Consider the following 24,036-nt stretch of genomic DNA (forward strand, 5'->3'; position numbering starts at 1 on the left):
CGCGGTGTGAACCTACTGTGCCCCTCCATCGACGCAGCATCGAGGGGTTATTTCCAAAGGGAACGATCGGAGGGGCGGTTGGTTGGGCAAGGGTCAAATATTCGTGGCAATAGAGATGGTGGTTTAGCACCTCTGGCAAAGGACTAGGCTGGGAGGCCCCAACTGGTGATGGCATGGAAGTGGAGCATTTGATGCTACATAAATCCATCCAGAATTTCAGGCTGGTGCGCTCCTGGCTTACTAACCCAGGTCCTATGAATTGCCCGTGGGCAAACGCTAACTCTAACGGGCTGCCCAGCCCTGTCCCCCTTTACTTGACTCTGCTCCCATGAGCACCACCCAAGATGGTTAATCTTGGGTGGTGCTGATGGGAGCAGAGTCAAGTAACGCTTGGGTGGCTCTCTGGCTAGGCATTCTCCCCCTGCGCCCCAAGTCAAAACTTGACGCTCCAGCATTGCTCCTTCTCTCCTATTTGAAGTGCCAGGAGTTGGATTCAGATTTTGCACCCAGTTTTACCCAACTGTGATCGATTAAATAAGGCAGCTGGGCTCTGGAAGTGACTGGCCTGACGTGGAGGATGTGGAACTCCAGGGTACTTTTTCACAAGATTTCGGGACTGGGTTCCCCCACTGCACTAAACCGCAAACCATGGTTTCCCCACACAGCGGGCTGGGATCACAGATCGTGCAAAGGCGAAGCCAGCCAAGCCCGTGGTGGCACGTTCTGTGGGGCAATCCGGCCAGGGTCTGCCTAGAACATGAGGATCGGCCTTGCCCGATGGAGACCTTGGTGCAATTTAATTTAAACCGGGCGCCGTTGACATGCCAAACGTACTCCAGTGGTGGAAGCACCCAGCATAACCACATAATCATTTCAATCACCCTTGGCACAAACCGGGCACCCCATTTCACAGGACTCCTGGAGGACGGTGGCAGGAAAGGGTCGTGCATCACCGCCGGCCTCTCGTTTCCAAAGCCCCGAAATCTACAACATGAATTGCAAAACGGCGGGGAAGTCTTAGGCTGGCCTGCCCGCTGGGAGTGCCTCCGCTGAGCATGGCATCCGCACCGGCCAGGAGGAAGAGCCCTCTTGGTAGCAAACCCTCCGGATGGCCCGTGCAAGATCCTGCCTCGTCTGCACTGTGTTCTCCATCCGCTGACGGAACTACCACTTTGGGTTCATGCAACGCCCTGAACCATGAGCCAACCAGACAGGCTGGCTTCACACGACCTGTCCAGCCAGCCAGCCAGCCACGGTTGCGACTGCTCCAGCTTCACGCATGCAAAGCCTTGCCGGCTCATCCCTGTGCACAATTAGCCCTGGGAGAGGGCTATTAAGCGGCAAAAACATCCGTCTTTATGTGGCAACCAGTACGAGGCCTTTCTCTCCCCGACTCGACACTGAATGCAGGTGTTTCCCTGTGGACAAGGTTAACGATAATAACTCAGCGCCCACCCTGGCCACCTGCACATTCAGCAGCGTTTTTCTTTTAGCACATAATTAAACCGTTGCTGGGTTTAAGTGGCCGCACCTGACACACTGCATTAGATGGAGAAAGAATGAGGCAGGGAGGTGGAAATACCGAAGAGAAAGAAAGGACAAGTTGGAAGGAGAGAAATACAGGAGGCAGGTGAGCTGGGAGACTCCAGGCAAACTGGGCAGCGTGCAATTCTTTGCACACACACACACGCCCCAGAGACAGAAAAAAGAGCTTGGTTAACGCGGCTGCTTCTTATGGAAACGGAAGAGAGGTATTAAAAATGAAAGTGGGGGGGGCAAGACACCCACCGCTTCCTTATCGCAAGGAGACACTTGTCAGGAATCACTCTGAGTGACTAGTTTTGTGTCATGTTTTTTTATCCCCCCCCCCCCGCCGTCAAGGGGGCCTCAGGACACGGATCAAAGGAGGAGGCCGCGGAAGACACAGCAAAGTTCTGATCTCTTCCGTGGCGGGAGATGGGCAGGCGGTTCTCCTCGACATCAAAGGCGGGGAGGAGAACAAATGGGAGGAGGAGGAGGAGGAGGAGGAAGAGGCTGGGATCAGGAGGGAAGGGGACGGAGGCAGGGAGGGTCTGGCGCTAAGTGGGGGCAGAAGGTGGCACCCTGGAAGGGGAAGAGCAGGGCTGGGTTGCATGGGCAGCATCCCCAAGAGGAGGAGGAGGAAGACAAAGAGGAGAAGGAAAAGGAGAGGGAGAGGGAGAAGGAGGAGGAGAAGAGGAAGAGGAGGAAGAGAAATAGAAAGAGGAGGGAGGAGGAGGAGGGAGGAGGAAAAGGAAGAGGAAGAGGAAGAGGAGAAGGAGAGGGAGGAGAAGAGGAGGAGGGAGAGGAAGAGGAGAAGGAGAAGGGAGAGGAGGAGGAGGAGGAGGAGGAGGAAGAGAAGGAGAAGGAGAAGGAGAAGGAGAAGGAGAAGGAGAAGGAGAAGGAGAAGGAGAAGGAGAAGGAGAAGGAGAAGGAGAAGAGGAGGAGGAAGAGGGCGATCCCTCCAGACCGGTTTCAGACTATGCCAGAAGGAAGGAAAGCCGTGCAAATTCTCCAGCCAGGCCGGGGCAGGATGACACTACCCCGCAAGTGCGGATTCAGCCACCTCCGACCGCAGATGCCCCTATGCAATTCTTTGCGGAGCTCTTTTGGATTGGATGAAGAAGTCTGGGGGCCCAGCAGGCTCTTCAGGGGCCAGCCAGATGCCCCCCGCCGGGAGTGGTGCCCCGCTGCGGTCTCCAGCCCCCTCCGAGCACCCGGCCAACGCGCAAGAAAGCCAGCCTTTCCCCTTTCCAGGGAACGAGCGAGCCTCGGCCCAGAGCGCCCCACAGGAAAACGGGGCTCGCCATTTAGGGGTTCTCAGAGTCCCCCGGCCAGGGGCTAGCAGAGGGGGGAGCCTTGCTTCCCCCTCTGGAAAACACACTGCTGGATTTGCGTTCAGCTGGGGCCCGAGGGACGCGCCCTCCTCTGCCTCCGACATCCCGGCCTCTCCTGCGCGCCTTATTCCTTTGTCCCGGGGCTGCCCCTGCGGGGGGCTTTTTGCAATCAGCGGGGGGCTGGGAAGCAGAAGCCGGGAGGGGAGGGGAGGGGAGGCATCGCTGCCCGTTGGCTGCCAAGCTGCGATTAGATCACGGCCCCCTCCCTGCTCCCTCTCGGGGCTCCCCGGGGAGCTCCGATCCGTTTTCAAGCCCTTATTGACTGCAGCAGGATCCTCCTCATCCCCTGCACCTGATAAGCCTTAATACCCGGCTTATCGCGAACGCTCCAGCTGTCCACACCTTTGATCAGTTTCCCTCTTTTCAGCCGGGCGACCCGGGCAGGGCTGCTCAGCCGCAGAAGCCTTCCCTCGCGCGGCAACCCAGCCGGGGACCGCAGTCTCATTTGGCCGTAAGACCCTCACTCTTCAGGGCGCCCGAGACAGCTCCCCTTCCTACGGGCCTTTTATTCTCCTACAGCGGCCAAGTCAGTTTCTCTGTGAAACTGAGAGCCTGCGTGGCACCCTCGCCCTGCAAGGAGCTGGCTTCTGAGGGTAGACTGCTCCTGAGTGTGGAAGGGGCTTTGCACTGGTTCTGCAACCTCCATAAACCTGGATCTGGAGAAGTGGGTAAGCCAGGGACCCAAGGGCACCTATGCTGGCAGACCGTCTTGCAGGCCACCCAACTAAATGGAGATTCAAAGTCTTGAGAAAGGGCAGAGCGCAGTTTCCCTACCAAAGATCCCTGCCCATCTATCTTGGCATCACCCACAGGGCACAAGCTCCCCTTACAGTGCCCGCTCGAATGTTTGTACCCAGGCTGTGGCATCAGCCGGACCCCCTTTCCTTCCCTGACTTGCGGCCTTCTCCGAGATGGGGTCCCACCACCCCAACTGTTTGCTGCTTGTCACAAGCAGAGCCATCTCCGAGGCCCAGAGGTCATCAGGGGCTGGCTGCGTTGCTAATTGCTAATCTCTCATTTTCTCCCGTCTCCTTGGCCTGCCTCAACTTGTCTCTTGGGTTCCCTGATTAATCACAGAAAGGAGGACAAAAAAAAAGGAGGAATATCATTCTGCATTACAATTCTCCGTGGCGAGCAGCCCTGGACGCTGTTGGAAGAAGACAACTGGGAGCAACTGAAAGAGAAGCGTCAGGAAGGAATTAAAGGCTGTTGCCTACAAAAGGGACCTTCTGCTTCCCTCCCCGCTCAAGAGAAGCGGAGATGTTTGGAAGAGCCAGAAGGCATCTTTGGGCAAAGCGGGAGTTGGCAGGGCAGGAGAAGGTGCCAGAGAGGCAAAGAAAAGGACGAAGGAGCCAGAACCAAGAACGTTTCCTTGGTTTTCAGAAAACAATGCACCCAGACCACATGATGGACCATGAACGGATGGATGGGGAAGAGGAAAGACCCTCCACATTTTTGCACTGGCTTGGAATCTGGGTGGAAACTTACGGGCACCTGCTCAAAATGGCTGGCGTCAGACGTCACCGCAAAGCCCTGAACGGCCAGCCAGACCCTCGTGGTGAGGCTCCCGTCTCCCTGGTTCACCTCTGCACGCTTCTCAACCACCACCTGGCTGTGGTTTCCATTTTCCAGAAAGGCAGGTGGGACCCAGACGGTGCGGCTGGGTGAAAAGGGAATGGGGGGCACCAAAGGAGCTGCGTTTGGGCTCATCCAGATGTTGGGCCGCGAACCTAACTTTTTCCTTTCTTTCTAGAATTAAGGATCAATGGGCAGTCCTTCTGAAGATGGACGTCTTCTGAATCTTCTGCCCACCCTACCTTCATCATGGACGTGTCTTAACCACAAAACCCAACATTTTCTACCTTTACGACCTATTTTCCTGGCTCTCAAAATGCCCCCAACAGAGACAGGGCATTTTGGATCTGGGTTGCCGCCGAAGGTCCTCACGGAGGGGGGCTCACCTTGACGTTCTGGGACGCTTGGCTCGGAAAATAAATGTCTTTCTCTTTTCACACGAGAAAGCCGTCTTCTTCTCTCCCCTCCCAGGGCCTGTAACTGACACATCGAATTGACAGGGACAGATGGAAGAGGCGAGGGGGGGAGTGAGGAAAGAAAGAAGTTGCGGGATCCTGTAGTTTAGTCATTTACCAAACTTTTAGGCACGCCAGAGAGACTCCTTCTGGAACTCTTAAGGGGGCCTGGGGGTAGGTGGGGAGCTGGGAAATGCAATTTCCAAAAAATTAACAACCGGAGGAAGAGTCAGTGCTAAGGAAGAAGAGCAGAGATGCAAAATGTGCAATTAAAAAGAGATCTCCTAGCCCAGGATGGGGTAAAAAGAGGCTGATCTGGAGTAAAAAGCACAGAGAAATTCACTCAAAACACCCTGGCTGGGTCTCTGTTTTCTAGTAAGTGCCTTTTGACCCCTGAAGGACAAAGCTCCTAAAATACTTCCCCGTATTCACAAGCCGTTGCCTTGGTCTAGAGAGGGCCTCTTTCGCCTTCACGGCTAAAACTCCGGTGCTACAACTTTTCTCCCAACGCCAAACTCTTCTTTGAGTATTGTTTTCCTGCTGTCTTCCTTATGATATGCTAATTCCTTGTATTTTAATGTTTGCAATGCCAATAAAGGTTTGAATTGAATTGAATCTCCCAACGCCAATCGAACCAGCAGCTCTAGTGATCATTCTGCAAAAGTTTCCCCCCTAATCGTTGGCGCAGGAGAAGCTGGAACAACAGAATTGTGGAGGGAGCTGAAAAAATGAGAATTAGTTGGCCCTCAACGTATCCTTTGCAAAAACAGCTCTGCTCAGAAGCAAATCGATGCAACGGCGGTGCAGATAAATATACAATTCTTAGGCGGTGGGATACAGCCTGAACTGGACCTAAATGACCAGCATTTGCTGAGCGTTTTTCAGAAGAAAATCATCTTTTTCCAGGCCACTGAAAAGCACTGCTCTCGCGCGCACACGGAAGAGCCAGAACCGAACAAAGCCAGACAAAATTGCGTGTCCTGCAGCTGACAACCATCCAACTCCCCAACGCTGTCTCTCCCAATGATTTTTAACCACTAAAATACACCCATTTCTGGTGGTTCTCGCCCCCCGTTTTAAACTTCTTCAGAGGAAGGAAAAGTTTTAAGCCACGTTGGGCTGTTTCCAGCGACGCACAACCGATTTTAAGAGCATTAATTGCAATTCTGACAATGCCGGTGAAGATGCGGGCAGGCAGGAGGAGCTGAAAACAGAGAAAGAGCTTGACACGGACGGTTTCGTTCTGCCACCCGTTGCTCGCTTTGGTCCAAGTGTCTAAGTGTATAATAAGCATTTAAAATTAAGTCTTGCCAGACAGGCAGGGAGGGGTGAAATAAGGAAAAAAGAGGGAGATTTGGGAAGGAGGAAAGAGGAGAAGAGGGGGGTTAAACAGTGGAGAATGAAGGGGGTGGCGGCAAAGATGCAAATCACTAGTGCAAAGAAAATTATGTGCAATTACTCAAGAAAACGGGCAGCTCTGCCCATTTCAGCCAACAAGATCTCATTAATAAGCAGAAAATAAGATTGAAATGGTGTGTGAAAGAACTGGAAAAATGAATTTGAATGCCGCATTTGTCCACAATTACCCCCGCGTTCACACATATTTTATTGCAATTTTTTTATTATTCTTAATCTTTCCATCCCTCAAAGCAGATTGGGAACATCCTGGCATTAGGGCAGCCCAAGAAGGAGCATTACAGACCCTGCTCGTTTGCCAATTTGCGAGGGCCGGGCCGGGGAGGATCAGAATTCGTGGCTCCGGCTTATCGCCGTGTACGTACAAGCGTTTTGCAAAGAGAGCACCCCCCCAAACCCACCCCTCCCAACCTTCGGGGGCATGGCACGAGGCCCCCCACCCTTCCTGGAAAGAAACTGAGAAAACGGAGCGGATATGGAGACCGCGTGAGCTGGGACTGGCGGTTTTCCAGCAGGTTTCGGGGAGACCGTTCAGCAGAGGCCAGGGTCAAATTTTGGGGTCTCCAAACAGCCCCGGCCCCATTCTTTGGGGCCCCCAGGAGAGCAGTGGGGAACGACCACCCCGCCCCAGCCCAGGAGAGATGCTGAATTGCTCAACAGGCAGGGCACCCCTTCCCTCTCCGTTTTGCGTCGTCCGCTTCCTTAGCCTGACGACGAAGCGTTCTGTGAAGCCCAGAAGCTGGCCACCAGCATGGCTAAAGGGAGCGCGGCATTTTACTGAGGAATAAACAGTAAATAAATAAACGGTTTGCCTCTGCTGCCTTCGTCCCTGGCTGGTGGACCTTTTGAAGTCTTTTATTGGGACAAACCGCTCAATTTAAACCCGGCTGGAAAGTCGCTCGGTGCTGAAAATCGTCTGGCGCGAGCCAGAAAACGATCTCTCTCTCCATTTCCCCCCCTTTTAGGAATCTGGGGATCTTCAAAACTGATCTGGCACTCCGTGGGCGTGATGCAAAGATGGTTTTCATTCCTCCCAATTTTGCGGATTGAATCTGAAGCCCCCCCCCCCCCACCTTCTGCGTGTGTGTTCCCCAGTGAAATTATTCGGATTTTTTTCCTAAGTGGGAAACTGGCAGAAGGAGGTTGAAATTGACACCAATTCTGCATTTCAGATGTTTCTTTTTCTTACTGGCTAACTGGACTGAAAGAGAGAACGCTCCTCTGGCTGGGAAACCAACTTTCAGGTGGCCAAAATCGGGAACCAATTTATCTTTCTCCGTTTTGGGTTATTGCTCCACCACCTCTTCTGTCTTTCTGACCTTCCTCTGGGTCCTCCCTCCTCAACCAGCCTCTGAGCATGTACAGAATGTTTTCCCCTCCTCACCAAGGGAGGAGCTCATAGTATGAAAATCCTAATTTTGCACGTAAGAGAGATCTCCGACTTGTCTAAATTAAGCACTGCATGAAAGGGAAGTTACAAAGGAGGCAGAGTTATGAATCAACGGATCGGACCCACCCAAGGACCATTCCTGGTTTTCACTAACCTGATTCATCAAATCAATCAATCCGCTTCACACTCCCCGCCCCGTTTTAACTTCCAACGCAGCCTCTGAATTTTGAACCCCCCGATTATTTTTCTTTATTGCTTATTTTCTTTATTGTTCTTCCTCTAGATCTGTACCACCCCAATTCTGACGGAAATTAAAAAAACAGAACAAAACCAAGCAATGAACTATAAGGTGTGCTTTGCAAATCAGCAGAATAAATTGTTATAACCCCTCTCCTTAGAACGGCTGAAGTAAGAATATCTTTAAATCCATTAGGAGACCACGCGGTGCAATGAAAACAATTCAGAACAAACACATTGAGGAAGAGACTCATGCAGTGGGAGGCGTCTCGATCTTCTCGGAAAGCCTTTTTTTCTGCTGGTGATCATCTGGCAAACTTTACTGCTCCCTTGATAAACAGGGTGTGTAGAAAAGTGGGCTGGGGGGAAAGGGGGCTTTGGCACATGCTCAGGATTTGAGTTTTTCCCGCGCCTTGCTCAAAACAGCGATTGGAAAACAAAACAAGCTTAAACTGTATGTGTCGGAAAGCCCTCGACCTCCAGAGTGAGATGCTGAGGACTTCTTGGTACAGGACAGACCCGTCTGGCCCTTCTTCAATTTCTGCTTTTGTTGGCTCCATCAATGACCCAAAAGTAGGCCAAGGTGGGGTGGGGAACCGCTAAGAAAGACGCAGAAATTCTCAGGTTCTCAGGTTCCCCCAAGCCAAGTGGCGCTCAAGTTCCCACTTTCTTACCAAATTCAACATTTTTCAGCCCCCTAACATCGCTTCCCCAACCCCGTGTGAAAGCTCGCGACTCAGGGTTAAATCAGACCAGCCCTTCCGTCCAGGGATGAGCCAGGATTTCGGATGGTTGCAATATCCACAGACACGAGGACAATTGTGTGCTTTGCAAAATCTGGGGGACTTTGCCCTGGTTTAGGGCCGTCCGAGGGATGCCAGGGAGGTCAAGTGAAAAGAAATGACCTTTCCTCCTCTTGAAGGGTTAGGGGTCCATCTTTGCCAGAATGCAATATATTTGAAAGCGGTGAGCTACACCAGTTGTGGACCTGTGGATCCCCACAGCACCCAACCCAGGAAGGGTCGCCCTTCAAAGGGCACCCCTTGTGTTGTTTGCAGACGGCCAGAGAGGATTAAAAGACACGGGGGTGACTTACCTGGGGGGAGAGGCCGTTACTGACGGGATTCATATGATTGGCCGGAGCTGTGGGGTTCATGAAGCTGTCGGTATAGCTGGAGAAACCATGGCGGGCTCCGTAGGCAGAGTTGGAGTCACCGGTGGTGGCCGACAGCCCTCCCTGGTGCATGGTGGATGGGGGGAGAGGTTGGGGCCTGTGCACGGTGCTGCCCCCATCTGTGGGGAGAGAAGGGCCAGTGAGACATGGTGCCCAGGAGTCCGCTTCCTTGCGGAGCTGACTGGGTTGGATGGGAGACCACCAGGCTAGTCCGCAGCGCAAAGCAACGCAGAAGGAAATAAACGATGCATTTCTGCAGAAGCAACACGTTTGGACCCCCGGCGGCAGAGCCCCAAATGTCCACCTGCCCCTGCTTCCTTGGCGCAAAGCCTGGGGAGGAAAACGCCAGGTGCCCTCCAGAGTGAGCCGAAATATAAATCTTGAGAGACCCCGGGGTCTGCAGGCTGGGAAGCCAGAACACGGGGGAAATAGAGCAAAGGTTGGGTAATGGGATAACACTCTGTATTTGAGGAGGGAGCAGACGTCTGCTAGCCTCCCTTACACGCGGCTTCTGAATCCAGAGGACCTTAAGTCCTGTTACTTGAGGATCCAGCATCTAGAGCTCCCAGAATTCCCCAGCCATTCAATTCTGGAGTTGAAGTCCACCCATCTTCAAGTGACCAAGGTTGAGGAACACTGATCTAGAGGATCCAGTATGGACCCAAAACACTTTAGGAGCAGAGAGAAGCAAAGATGGGAGGAGGGCACCTGGTCTGTTGGCCGAAGACCCCCCAAAAGAGCCCAACAGGAGCCATTCTGGAGTAGTGGGGAAGGGGCTGGGCTAGAAACCAGGAGATTGAGAATTTCAGCCTTCCCATAAGCCCAAAAAACGGCTGGGTGACTTTGCACAGGTCGCTCCCATTTGGCCCAACCCACCTCCCAGGGCGGTGGTTTTTTGGGGAAAAAAGGGGCCGGGGGCATTCAATACATCGCTTTGAGTCGTACAGATAAGTTGGGAAAGGAACCGGGTATTAAATAAGGCAGAAAGGGTTCTGTCTGATCGCAGGCTCTGAGGCTCACCTTGGGAGAGAGTCGTGGTCGGGTACGTCGAATCGGGCAGCTGGTAGGGGGGCAACGTTGGCATTCCGGCTGGGGGGAAGCCACCCGGCAGGAGGTGGTTGAAAGCGGCCAGCTGGTTGGCCCCGGCCTGCTTACGCCAACGGGCTCTCCGGTTGCTGAACCACACCTGGGGAGAAGAGAGGGAGCCCGTTACGGGCTGCGCACCTTGACGGCACGTCAAACATCACCGTGGGAAAAGAAAGGCATCTTCTACCTTCCCGGTGCATTGGACTACGACTCCCAGAATCCTCAGGGAGGTTGAGAATGATGGGAGCTGAAGTCCGGCAGAAGGGGAGGGCACCAGATAAGGAAAAAGGGAGCGGTTGTTAGGAAAATGCGCCCTAGAGAGCAGTAAGAGAGGATTAGGGCACGAAGGTGGGTTTTCTTTAATTCTGACAAGTTCTAATGGACCATCAACCGCCCTTCTCCACATTCCTTCCTAGGACTTCCTACAAAACTTTCAGTATTAACACGAGCCCATTATCCGTGGGCAAACGGCGTGCCAGTTCTTCCCATAAATCTGGGCACGCCTTTATTTGAACCTGCGCGGCTTAATCCAAGCGCATTCATTTTTTAAAATTGTAACCCACCAATTCACAGGGGCAGCCCGGGTTGGAGAGAGGGGCGGGGCGGGGTGGGGGGACGCCGGTGGTGGGAAATGAGATGAGAAATGGGCAGCTTAACTTTTAGGAGAGTTGAGTTAAGCAGCTGCTTAAGATCGCCAAGGCCTCAAAGACTGAGCAACGTGATTAAATTTCATAGCAACTGGGGCTTTAGGGGGAGAAAAACTAACGGGGGGAAAAAACTCCAGGAGTTGCAAAGCGAGGGAAATTGCCAAGCTGGGGACTGGCACGTAAAACCTGCCCCTCTGTTTTGCTGAAGGAGAACTGGGGGGAAAAAGAGTGCAAAATCACTTTTTTATCCCTGCGTCCTGGGCTTGTATTCGCAAGAGGTTTCGAGACCCCGATCTCTTCATCGGCACAGGACACGAGAGATTTCTTTCCCCAGTTTTCCTGGGGCAAAGATTTCCCATGGATTAGATTTTGGGATTTTCTTTTTCTTTCTTTCTTTCTTTCTTTCTTTCTTTCTTTCTTTCTTTCTTTCTTTCTTTCTTTCTTTCTTTCTTTCTTTCTTCTTTTTTTTTGCACAGGCTGACATGTAACGGAAAAGGCAGGTGCGGCCGACGGCTTTCCACATCTGCAGTTGCTTCGTTGCTGGATGGAGAATGACGGCATTAATTTAAAATGCTATCTTATATTTGGCCCCTGGGGGATATCCTGCTTCTTCCCACACAAAGATGTCAGGAGGACAGACTGGGGTGGGGTTACTGGCGTTTACGAGGGCGCCTCGCCTCTCCTTCACCCGTGGAAACTGGCCTGTGCCGAGAGCCAAAGGGGGCGGATCGACCCCCAACCTGGGCAGAGGGTTTTGCACACAGTAGCACAAGAAGCTTTCCCAATCAAGTTAGGTCGACTGAGATCAGAACCTCCCTGTTCAGGCAGAGTGTATCTCTGAATACCAGCTGCTGGGGGCAAAGAACAGGAGGGCGCCACTGTCCTCTGGATGGGTGTCCTGAAAACATTCAGCGCTCTTCTCTTCCTACCCCTGCATCTTCAAACTCTGAGCTCATATATGGACAATCCTTGTTTAGTGACTGCCCTGTTGAGCGACCATTCCAAGTTACGACGGTGCTGAAAAAGTAACTTTATGACCAGTCTTCTCACTTTGACTCTCGCGGTCACATGGTTGCCATTTGCACACTTCGCAGCCAGCTTCTGATAAGCAGAGTCAATGGAGAAGCCGGCAGTGAAATCACAAGTCGCGGTCACGTGAGGTCTCGCTTAACAACCATGTTGCGGTCCCAATGGTGGTTGTTAAGTGAGGACTGCCTCTATAACTTAAGAATAAAAACTGTGCCTATTATTCTGTCTCCAGGGACCATCAGTGCAGGAAGCTTATCTAGGAATAATGAAATTAAGAGTTTTCCTGGCTGCTTCCTGCCCTCAAAGCTCTACTGCCCCTGTCCATGGAGGCTCCATTTGGCATGCCACAACCCATATCCATCAGAAGGACCTGCCTCCCAGGGGCGTCTCCTGCCATTTTTAAAAGCTTCTTCTCCAGCTCAATTGTTGCTGTTCTTCTGACCCAGAAAGGGAAATTGGGGAGCCACCAAGATGGATTCACCGCCTACCACCCAGCCGTTACTTATGGGGAGGGGGGCTGCTGGAAGAAGCTGCAGCTGATTTAAAACACAGCCAGCGGTTCCTACCAGCCATATTTCTCCCTTGCCCATTCTCTGAACGGTAGCTGACGGACGCCTCCCTCTCTCTCTCTTTTAATGCTTATAAATCATTTTATGGGCGGATAAAATATACAGGCAGGAGCGGAAAGGGTAATGCAAGACCCACTTCAAAGAAAAGCTGTTTTCGCTCCATCACCGCTAAGGTTTTATCAGCTGCTAAAAGAGTCTCCTGCCATGGGGATTGGGTTGCAAAAAATAAATAGATGGCTCATCTCGGGATGGAGACCCATGGCTTCAGGCACACCGAGCCCAAGGAGAAGCAGGAAGTGGGGCACGAGTCAGCAGTTGGGAGGCAGCCCGGCTCCCACCCCACAGAAATGCTCCCCTTTCTAAACGCCGGGGTCCCCCGTTGAAGTCTTCGTGGTCAGGATCTCCACTGGTCCTTGACCAAAATAAAGATTTGATTGGTTGATGGTCAAGATGGCTGAAGGCCGGTCCTTGGTGGGAGCATTCAGCCACAGCATTCAGCCATCCCCAAGCAGAGCCTTCCAAGTGTTCGGACTCCAGCTCCCATCGTCCTCCACCAGCACAGGAAAGCCACCACCACTATGCTGAATTTTCACACTGATCCCAAGGTTTGCTTTGGATCAGCCTTTATTCAACATGATTGAGGGTCCTAACCCACCCTAAGGGAAGTAGAGCAGAGCAGCGTGCGAACACGGTCACGTTGCTGTCACCCCAAAAAACCAGCCCGACCCCAAAAAAGTACCCCAAAAAGCCACCCCCTTGTCACATCCTTCTGCCTAATGGTAGGGCAAGTCCTTAGCTCCACCCCCTCTCTAAGCCCCACCCCCATATTTTTAAAATTGAAAACAGACCCCTCGTTTACTCCCCACACCATTTGCGATGGAGAGGCACAACTCTGCCGATAATGTAGTGGCTTTATTTCCTTTATTTTGCTGTAAGCCACCGTGAGTTGACGATGGGAACCATCTGACCAGATCAGATCAACCCTACTCTTTGAACGTTCCTGCATCTTGGGAGGAAAGATACGCCCACCGCAAATCTAAAATGCTGGTAAAGGAACCCAGTTGCAAATCGACAGAAGAAAAACACCCCATTAACTCACAGCATCGCCTAGTTAAAGGGACTTCCAGAGGTCATTTATTCCAACCTTTTGCCGAGTGCAGAAGAACTCAGAAGGTTGAACATTTATGTAGCATCTGTTCAAGGTGACCAGGAGCAAGAGTTTCGCTTAGTTTTAGCCAGCTACCACCATCTCAAAGCTTCTCCCAACATTCCACCAACGTCCATAAAGTGTTGCCCTCTTCTCCAGACAATGTCCCTCTGAAGGCATCTGAACAGCCCCAGATACATGAGTCATCTCTTTTCCAAGCTTTTCCAAGCACACCCAGTTCCTTCAACTTTTAAAGCCACCCCACTGCTTCCATTTTTCCTGATTTCTGATTCTGCCATCTGCCAGGGATGGAACAGACGGGAAAGTCCTCGGCTGAGCAGACAGAAGTCATTAAATGAAGATTTTTTTTTTTTTAAATAAAGACACTGTCCCTGTCCTAGGACTGAAAACTGACCAGCTGAGCATGACAACCCCAAATTTCTCCTTGCTACAAAGAAGGGAAGAAGGAGGGCTGTAGGAAACAAATTTTGCACTTCTCTACATCTGCTCCTCTTGAAAGCCACCCATCCAAGTTGAAAAGAGTTGGTGAAATCAACCCGTCGTCATTAAGAAGGTGGTCAAGGTCAAGATTGACTCAAGGAGGCCTACTTGTTTTTCTTCTTCTTTAGGATCCAAACCCCAAGTAACTCATCCCCTATCTAACAAACATTGTGCTTCGTGTTATTTTAAGAGCAATTCACCACCGAACTGTTTCTTGAGCAAATGCATCCAGCTGGACACTGGAATTGACTCATTCTTTGCGCAAGCTTCCAGATATGTTGGGTTGCTCTTTCCATATATCCCAGTAAACATGGCCAATTCTTCTCTAGGAATTACGGAGTTGCAATCTAACACTGAAGCAGAGGCCTAAAAAAGCTGCCTTCTATGTGTCTTATGCATGACACAATGCATACATTGCTCTGGAATGCAACATACTTAATCAGAACGCACACATTCACCCACGTGGGGAAGCTAGTCGATTTTATCCAAGTGCAGGAAAGATAAATGTTATGTGTGACAATATTTGGAAAGCGTGCAGTTGTTTCCCTTTCCTTCCAGCACAGCAGCTGCGTAAATGCTTCCCGGTTGGGTTGAAGCTGGAGTAAATTAGACCAGCTCTGGGTCAGCTCCCACAATCTGTCAAACGAGGTGCCGAGAGGAATCTCCATCCAGGAGTTGATGTGGGTGGAAGGTGGGTGGGAAGGCAAGGACCAGGTGGAAACAGGGCAAGGAGAGCTCCGTCCAGAGGTGTGGGATCAGGTAGACCAGACCAGGACATCAACTCTACTACTTTCATTGAGGTGGGCTACGATATCATGCAAGGCTGATTGTGTTGGCCTTCAGGAAGTAGGGAGGGGTCTGCCTCTTCTGAATGTTATCTCGTTGTTTTGGATTTAAAAATGGTTCAACCCTTTTGGCCTAAGTAATAATTCCTCCATATTTCCTTCAAGGTCATCTTCCAAACTCTACACCCTTGAATTCCTGCGGTCTCCTAGAACCATATAGGAGTGAAACCTTCAGCTTCTAGCACAGTCATTTCAAAGCTCCGTGGATCGCTTGACCCTGTTCTCAATTTCAGCCAACTTGCCCTTCCGTAAGCCAAAAAACAGAGTTTAGTTTGTGTTTATCTTGGGAAAAGGCTATGCACACACCCAGCCTGCTCCTAACTAAATGGTATTTGGTCTGAAACTGCTTCCCCCGATAATATTAACGCGCCTGAAAGGTAGAGATCCAAAAAGCAATCAAGAGAGGTGTATGAAGGGGGTTAAAATTCAACCCGCCGAGAAGATACCTTGATAGACAAAGGGAATTTATTCCCCTGACTCAGGGGAAGGCATTGCCTTGTCCTAAACTAGTAGGGTGGCTGGGGCTACTGGGTATTGTAGTCAAACAACAGCTGAAGGAACCTAGGTCCTGGAGAAACCAGAACATAGTCTCTTGAAACTTCTCACGGCTTGGGGAGGGGAATGGGCCCAACAAGAAGCGAATTTACACCTCCCATTCCCATCCTACAGTCATGTCTTACTCATCCATTGGGAAGTTCGATGTTTAAATCTGAACAAAGCTCCAAGTTTTGAAGAAGAACTTAAAGGATCAACCTGCCTCCAGCTAGTTTTCCATTGGTTTAAACTGGTTGTTTTCTGCAAGATGAGGCTGGTGTCTGCAGGACACATTAAGAAGAAGAAAAAAAAGGAAGAACAGTGGAACCAAAACATGGTTTTGGCCCCGTGCTTTTCCATTCTGCCATCAAGGGCATCTCAAGAGCCAGTAAAAAGATCCTCTTTAATACCCAGAAAATTTTGAAGGGGGCAGGGGGTGCGCAGGCTTAAAAGTGGTGGGAAGAAGCTGACGGTGCCAGAAGGGTGGAATGAGAAAATCATGAGAAATGCAAGGAGAGGAACAGCTGCTGGAAGTAGGCTGGCAAAGAGGAGTGAGCACAACGCCGGGGAAGAGAAGGAAGTCTGGAAATTACAGCTTCCAGTCCTGGAGGTAAATCTCCCGTTCACCGTGCCATGGGGACACCAAAACGCTTCGGACAGAAGGATCCTGCCACTGCTAAAACATCTCCTGCCATCTGCCTGCTGGCCACCAACCTTCCTCCAGTGTGAGGATACTGCATTTGTGCGCTGATTACCAGCCCAAAGTATCCCCAACTCCATTAAGAGACCAAGGGCGGCGCTGTTTAGGCGCACAGTACTGCAGAACTCTGTACGTGCCAATGCACCATTAAAATTAAAAACCCTGGAGGTTGCTGCTTCCTCAAGCCCTGGAATATATCTCTGGCCCTGCAGAGCCTTCCCACAAGAGTGCAGAAAGTAAGCTTTCTCCACCCAAAAACCCGTGAGACGACGAGGATGAATTAAACTGATACGATGCCCGACTCCCAGCAACTCTTGGCAGAAATGCCAAGGTCTCATTATGCACAAATTCCCTGGCAGCCTCTCTGGCCTGCTTCACCACCATCATCTGGGGTGTGTTTGCACACACAAAGGGGACCTGAGGTTTATCGGCCAAACTGTTTCGGGGGCTCTTAAATTGCACCGTGTTGACCGAGTTCTTCCCCTCCCTCTGGCCTTCTCCGCGAGCCTCTGTTTTGCTTTATTTTTAAAATAAATTCTCAGTAGGTTGGCGGAGGAAGAGAAACAGCTTGCACCCTGCAACCGAGAAAAGAAGGGGACAATTTCTTCACCCACAACAAGGCGAGGAGAAACGGTGCTTCTCCTCAATTTTTAAGAGGAGTTAAATCTGGGGCGATTCCAGACTGCAGAGAGTCTCCCAAACAAGCGATGGGAGATTCCTTTTCTTAGCTCATCCTTGGCACCCCATCCCATGCATTTTCCCACATCTTTCCCCCCTCTTCCTCCTCCTACAGACGGCTTTGCTGACCTGGACTCGTGCCTCTGTGAGCTTCGTCCTCTGAGCTAGCTCTTCCCGGGTGTAAATATCTGGATAATGGGTCCTTTCGAACGCCTTTTCCAACTCTTCCAGTTGCTCCGCCGTGAAAGTTGTCCGGCTCCGACGCTGTTTGCGCTTCAGGGGAAGGTCAGGTTCGGATTCAACATCAGATCCTTCATCCAATCTACTGCCTGGGGAACAGAGAAGAGAAAAATGGGGTTAGAAACGGGAGCCACGCTGGACAGGGCGCAACTGAGCGACGGGACAACGGGGGAACAGGCTCAGATTCCCAGGTTTGCAAAAAGACATTTCAGTTTCAGGAGATGCTCCTTAGAGTGATTCACCAGGTCAGATTCATGAAGGGACTAATGAATCAATACGATTATGGAAATGCAACCGCGCTCCCTAGATTCATCCCAACTTTTTCCAGGCTAATTCCGCCCAGCCCACACGAGGTCAGGCCAGAAAAAGCCAGAGATAGGCCAAATGAAAAGGTAAACAATAAAAAATACTGAGCTATAAAGAAAAATAAACAATGGCCCAAACAAAAGCATTAAAGAAAAAGAATGGGTGTGTACAGGTATATATAGGAGATTGTAAAGGTATATATAGGAGACTGCAATAACAACTGCAACATTTTAAGCTATTGTATTCAATATTTCTATCTAGAATGAGACCTGAACAGACTGACCTATTAGGAAAACAATTGTTATAGAGCTAAGAAGATTAGGAGAGGTGTAAATTAAGGCTTAGGACGGAGATAGAAATAAGGCCCCCAAAATTGAGGAGTTACAATCTTGATCCTCCCAGGCTGGTCTTTGCTATTCCAAAGTCGGGGCCGCTGTCCTCTAGTGCATGATGGAGGGGCCACACCCCATCCTCAAGAGGGTAAAACTGGGAAAGGCCTTTTGCTAGAGCTATGAAAACTGGGCTGCAACAATGCAGGTGATCACCAGGTGGCAGCAGCCCGCCGATAGGAAAAATAAAAGTACTTTCCTGCCCTCCAGTGTCTGGCTGGAGTGTTGCAGCCCTGAATCTGATCGCCCTCCTTTTTGCCAAAATACTTTGGAGAGCATTCAGACAGTCCTACCAACCTCTGCTAGATGAAAGAGACCATTTTGTATTTCATTTATTACTGTATGTCTATTTCCTCACAAAGGTCAAGGCAGCGTATAGGGGGGTCCTGCCTCCTCTGAGCCCCACAACATCCCCGTGAGGTAGGTTGGGCTCAGAAGAGAGACAGCACTGTATTTTCCAAGAGACTGGACTCAATGGGTGTGTCCCATTGACACAACAGGGCCTTTGACCAGGACACCAAAGAGGCTCACGTTCTGGGTTTGACCAAGATCTGGGTCCATCAACGAATCCAAAGTATTTGCACGGCACATTCGGCTACAGCAACGCTAATCATCAAGCTTCTTGGCTGTCTGAACCCAGCTGAGAGGTGGAGAGGACCCAGAACTTGGTCCTACTTGGAGTAGGTTTACCAAAAGCCATGGGTCTCTCTTCCAAAGTCTTGACCACGAACGGCTCCATCTGGATTGTTCCCCTCACTCTGGTTGGGTTGATGAAAGGTATTCCAGAGCTACTCCAGAATGCAATTTCCTCCCGGGATCTACCCCCCCACACGAGAAGGAAGAGGTTTTCCCATCCGCCTTCCCTCTGTTCCCCTCCATGCAACGCTTTCCTCACTTCAGAGGGACCCTTAAAGTTAAATTAATCAACAGGATTAGGCAGAAATTGGCCACGGTGAGACCCTCCAACTTTGCACAAACCCTCCAGGAGCACCGAGGACCTCAAGAACCCTTCAGCAGCCTGGAAGGATTTGCTAGTCTGGCTGGACATGGAGGCGCATTCATTAAGAGAGAACCTGGATTGCCTGCGTATTCGGAGGCAGATTGGAGACAGCCTGGTCGCCCGCTCTCCCTTTCCCCTCGCCCGTCTCTCCTGGTCCCATCTGGATATTTCTAATTCTTTCCCCCGAGAATTCAGCGCAGAGTTCAGCTCCAACCTGAAGCATGCTTGCCAAATTCCCGGTCAAAGCAGCCGCGCCGGCTGCAGATTCTGGGAGTTGCAATTGGTGAGAGGACACGAGGAGAAGCTGCTGCTGCTGCTGGAACAGCTGGTGGCAAGAGTTGCTGATTCTGGGCAGACAGCCCTTAATGAGGAATCTTTCGACACTGTTGGACAACACAACTGCCATCGGTGTTTCCTGCCCTGTAAACACAGGATGAATCCTCCTCCTCCTCCCTGCTATTGGGACAGCCGATGAAAAACAGCCCGTGTTTTGTGCCGTCCCAGGTAACCTCCCGATCGATCGGCTTGCATTTCTTCAAAGAAGCACATCGAGATAGCTAATAAATGCCCCAAAATGCAAACGCATCCTTCTTAAACTGACTTCCAAAGAGCTTCCAACCACCGCAAGAGAAACAAAGCGGGGGTCTGGACAGAATAATATTCTGCAAAATAAAAACTACTCTACCCGACGCGTATTTTTTAACTGGCAAGGCACTGCGTTGTATCCTAGTCTCCTCCATCTGCCCTGAATCTACCCAACAAAGAATGAATTGGTTGTGATTTATTTCAGTTTCTTCTGTTCCAACCTGTCCTTCCTGTCTCCCACTCCCACCCTTCAGGCAGTTCTGATTACAGTTTAACATAGTTTAAGGTTTCGCACGGCGTGAAACCTGGAGCTGCAGAAAAAAAAAAAAATATATATATATATATATATAGAGAGAGAGAGAGAGAGAGAGAGAGAGCGTAATCGTTGATATGCGTTTTAATCTAGTAATTCGGCTCGAGCAGAATGAGAACGCATCAGCAAGGCGGCCTGAGAATACCAAACAGACGGGGCGGCGGGTCCAGGAAAATGAAAAAGTCATTTAAAGCTCAGCTGGGGACGAGCGTCTCCGGTAACGCTTTTGCGTCAGAGGCGTTGTGTGGATGGCCGACGCAGCTCTCTGATCAGGCCCCGAACTGGCCAGCTGTAACCGAAGCTGCGTTTCAAGGCAATGCCCATTCTGGAGTTTACAAGAGGGGGATTTGGTGGAACAGAGAAGTCACGTTCTGTAGAAGATCCCCCTCTTTGTCTGCAGTGTTGGTCCCGGTGGGTCGCCAAAGGATCGATTCCGCTGTGCGCTGGTGCCAATGGAGAGAGGTCACCCTCCTGTACCCAAGGGCAGCTTTGCCCAGATGGTTCTCAACATAGGCTTGGAAGCTGGGAAGGTCACCTGACCCAGCTCTAAGATGTCAGGTTGAAATGACAGCATTTGGACCCAAACTTCAATCCACAGGGCCAAATTACATTTGAAGCTTTTCCAAGAGCCAAATCCTTTTCCAAGAGCCAAAGCTTCAATCCACAGAGCCAAATTACTCTCTGAAGCTTTTCCAAGCCACCCTGGACTACTTCAGCTGGTGGACTTCTCAAGAGGGCAATGGTCTCTTGAATGGAAGACTTGGGACCTTCCACAAGTGATGTATCAATGGGCCTTCTCCATGGAAGCAAAGCAGAGATGCCAAAAAACACCAGCCGTTGTCTCCCACTAGTAGAATTCATGCCACATGCTAATCTAAATTGTGTTTTCTTGGGTTTTACTGGGGCTGGTTGTACAAAGCCAACATCAAAGGGCTTGTAAATCAAGGTTTACAGCTTAGGTTGACATGTGAAGGACACCAATTGTGGCTGACAGCTGAGCAAAGCTGTCTATAGGACAACATACGAACCCAAGCACTGCTTCCCAAACTTGCAATCAACCTCAACTTGGTTGTGACCCAGGACCATTCCTTTGGTTCCTTTCTTCTCAACTCCATCTTTCTTTCCTCCACCCTTCTTGCTAGAATATCAACTGACCCACATTTTGGAAGGATGGGAGCAAAGTAGACTGAGAGGGGAGGGAGGGAGGGAGGGAGGAAGGAAGGAAGGAAGGAAGGAAGGAAGGAGAAAAAGAGTGGGGGGTGGGAAGGAAGGAAGGAAATAGAAAGGAGAAGGAAGGAAGGAAGGAAGGAAGGAAGGAAGGAAGGAAGGAAGGAAGGAAGGAAGGAAGGAAGGAAGGAAGGAGAAAAAGAGAGGGGGAGGGAAGGAAGGAAGGAAGGAAATAGAAAGGAAAAGGAAGGAAGGAAGGAAGGAAGGAAGGAAGGAAGGAAGGAAGGAAGGAAGGAAGGAAGGAGAAAAAGAGGGGGGGGAGGGAAGGAAGGAAGGAAGGAAGGAAGGAAGGAAGGAAGGAAGGAAGGAAGGAAGGAAGGAGAAAAAGGGAGGGAGGGGGGCGGGAAGGAAGGAAGGAAGGAAGGAAGGAAGGAAGGGAGAAAAAGGGAGGGAGGGAGGGAGAAGGAAGGAAGGAAGGAAGGAAGGAAGGAAGGAAGGAAGGAGAAAAAGGGAGGGAGGGGGGCGGGAGGGAAGGAAGGAAGGAAGGAAGGAAGGAAGGAAGGAAGGAAGGAAGGAAGGAAGGAAGGAAGGAAGGGGGAGGGACGGAGGGAGGGAGAAGAAGGAAGGATGGATGGATGGATGGATGGATGGATGGATGGAAGGAAGGAAGGAAGGAAGGAAGGAAGGAAGGAAGGGCTTACGAAGGGAGCTGGCTTTAAAAGAAAAACAAAATCCAACAAAGAGAGGGACAGTCGTTTGCATCTGAACCCTCCGCCATTCTTCCTTCCCAGAGGAGAAAGCAAAAAAGAGGGAGGAGAGAATGGAAGTGACAGAAAAAAAGAACTGGGGTGCGAAGTGAAAAGAAAGATATTCCTGCGTCGCTGGGCTCTTTATCACCCGTCATCTGTGGCCTTTTCTCTCGCCTGCATTGTCTCACCTTGGACAAAAAAAAAAGATCTCCCCAACGGGCATTTATTTAATTTTTTTCTTTTTTTGGTCCGAATCTCTTTAGAACTGCCTGGACGGGCACCTTGGGGGGCCATTAGTGGCTGAATGTGCTGCTGACAGGCCCACAAGTGATATCAATAAACTGGGGGATGTCAGCTCCTCGGTGCGGCTTCAGGAGAGAAGGTATGGCTTGAATATTAAAAGCCTTCTTCAGTGGCCTGGAAAAGGCGATGGGATGGGGGCGGCAAGGAGGGTCGGCAGAGGGAGGAGGAGGAGGAGGAGGAGGAAGGGGGCCAGGACCTCAGAAAAACATCAAGATGAACTTATTTCTCCCCAAAATAAAAGCGAGCGTTTCCCTCTTTCCAGATTTTGAAGACCCCAGGAACGGTGCTTTTCAGATGCAGACCTTGCGGCCCCTTGCCAACAACAGACTGTAATTCTACCCATCTTTTGACCCAACTCCTTAAATTTAGGTCCACCCCCTGCCCTGCTTTGCAAGCTTCACGCCCCTGTTTTTGAAAGGAGTAAAATGGAGGACGGATGTCTAAACAACAGATTTGCCCATACATGCAAGCAATCTAGTTTTTTTGTAATTAAAACAAACAAACTCCAGATTTTTCTGCAGATGATGCACTGAACAAGCAATGAAAAGAGCTTAGGTTGGTCTGAGAGTCCGTCTTTCTACCTGGAATATCTCACACGAGAGGCAAAATGCCTATTCCTCAGGCAATACAGGACTTGTTGAGTCTAATTCAAAGAATTAGAATCAACGAGCAAATTTGTCGTCGTCAAATAAGTCAAGAGCAAACTCGTTTTAAATAGGGAAAGCTTTGAGCGCTGTCTTGCAACCGTGAATGGGGTAAAATTCACTCTCAGCAGGACAACCCCGGGGGGGCTTCTGTGCTGAAATATTAGGGAGAAATGAGTTTAGGGTAAAGTCCTTTTAATATGCTCCATGTAACTCTAGAAGAGGCAAAAGTGAGTGCCGACCTGTTCTGAAATACAGGAGGGAATCAACCGAAATTAAAAGCAAGATTCAACCATCATGGCTTAGTAAGAGGCGTCTCTTATGATTTAAGCTTAGGATTAATTCACCAGGGGACAAACCGGGAGATCTACGTCTCCTTTCTTTCTCTTCTGCAGTTCCTAAAAAAACAGAATAAATGGAGTTGGGGAAATCTCCTTTCGAAGTGCTTCAAAAGCAGCTAGACACGTTCACCAAATGTATACTCTACTGTCATTTTTCTTGGAATAAATCTCTCCTTGGGTGACACCCTAAGCTAGGCTGAAATAGGGTTGGATGGTTTGGGATTCACGGTATCACGAGACGCGGCCGCTTGTTGAAACAAGTTGTGTGAACCAGCTTATCACACTGTTTGGACACAGGATGTTCAGTTTGGACACAGCCATTCAGTTACCCTAATTGGTTTTAAGGTTCAGTGTGAACGAGCTACGGCGTAATTGAAATGAGAGTCCAGGAAGGACCAAGACAGTTGAGAGGGCCCTAAAGGCAAATCTTGAGATTTACATCACAAACTGCTTTACACAAGGCTTCATTATTGGCACAATTAACCTCACACGGTATATCGCTTAAGGATGGACGGATTTGTTTCCCTTTCTTGCCATGCCTATGAAGACATGTGTGATTTCTGGTTAGTCCCTATAGGAAAATGAGCAGAACAGAAGTCAACTTTGTCAATCAACAGGCCCCTTTGACTAAGGCCAGCGTGGAGAGAACCGTGTTCTTCCTGTCTACCAAAATGAGGAATGTGCTTGGGAAAAAGAAATAGCAAATCCAATTCAGTGGTGCAAACTTGGTTGGATATTTAGCAATATCAAGCTGGAATTGTCACAGGTAAGGACGCCAAGTTGAAGGAATGAATCCCACCAAACCTTCAGCAGCTTTCTATCCTGTTTGTGAAGACCAGAAGAGGAAGAATATGGATTTGCAAAGGAAATAAGTTATATCCTCCCCCTAAAGAGATATATTCTGTCAACTGCCAGGTTGAGTAATGTATCCCGTAGGGAGAGACCCTTCCAAGGTGAAACCAGGTGAGGCCGTCCTGTTGCACGTAGATTTTGGGCCCTTTTTGATTGCCCTCCTTGCCAGTCTTGAAGTGGGACACTCTAGCTTGCAAAAAAGGGAGCGGTTGGATCTTCCTAGCTAAACAGGGGTAGGCTACATGGGGA

At 50.3% G+C, this 24,036-nt stretch overlaps 1 protein-coding gene across 4 annotated transcripts in view; it reads right to left on the reverse strand.

Annotated features, from left to right (window-relative positions):
* The window catches only part of PAX7 (paired box 7), an 82,107-nt gene that overhangs the window by 20,135 nt on the left and 37,936 nt on the right, over positions 1–24,036 (reverse strand). For all 4 annotated transcript variants that reach the window (XM_088136863.1, XM_088136861.1, XM_088136862.1 and 1 more), the window contains exons 5-7: positions 17,028–17,227; positions 10,183–10,348; positions 9,085–9,281 (exon numbers count right to left, since the gene is read on the reverse strand). In XM_088136863.1, the coding sequence (XP_087992989.1) occupies positions 9,085–9,281; positions 10,183–10,348; positions 17,028–17,227 (563 nt within the window). The remainder of the gene's footprint in view (positions 1–9,084; positions 9,282–10,182; positions 10,349–17,027; positions 17,228–24,036) is intronic.

The sequence above is a fragment of the Python bivittatus genome, unplaced genomic scaffold, assembly GCF_059951505.1.
Source record: "Python bivittatus isolate LINGU-HERP-01145 unplaced genomic scaffold, Pbiv_v1 ctg000090_np1212, whole genome shotgun sequence".
Classification (NCBI taxonomy): Eukaryota; Metazoa; Chordata; class Lepidosauria; order Squamata; family Pythonidae; genus Python; species Python bivittatus.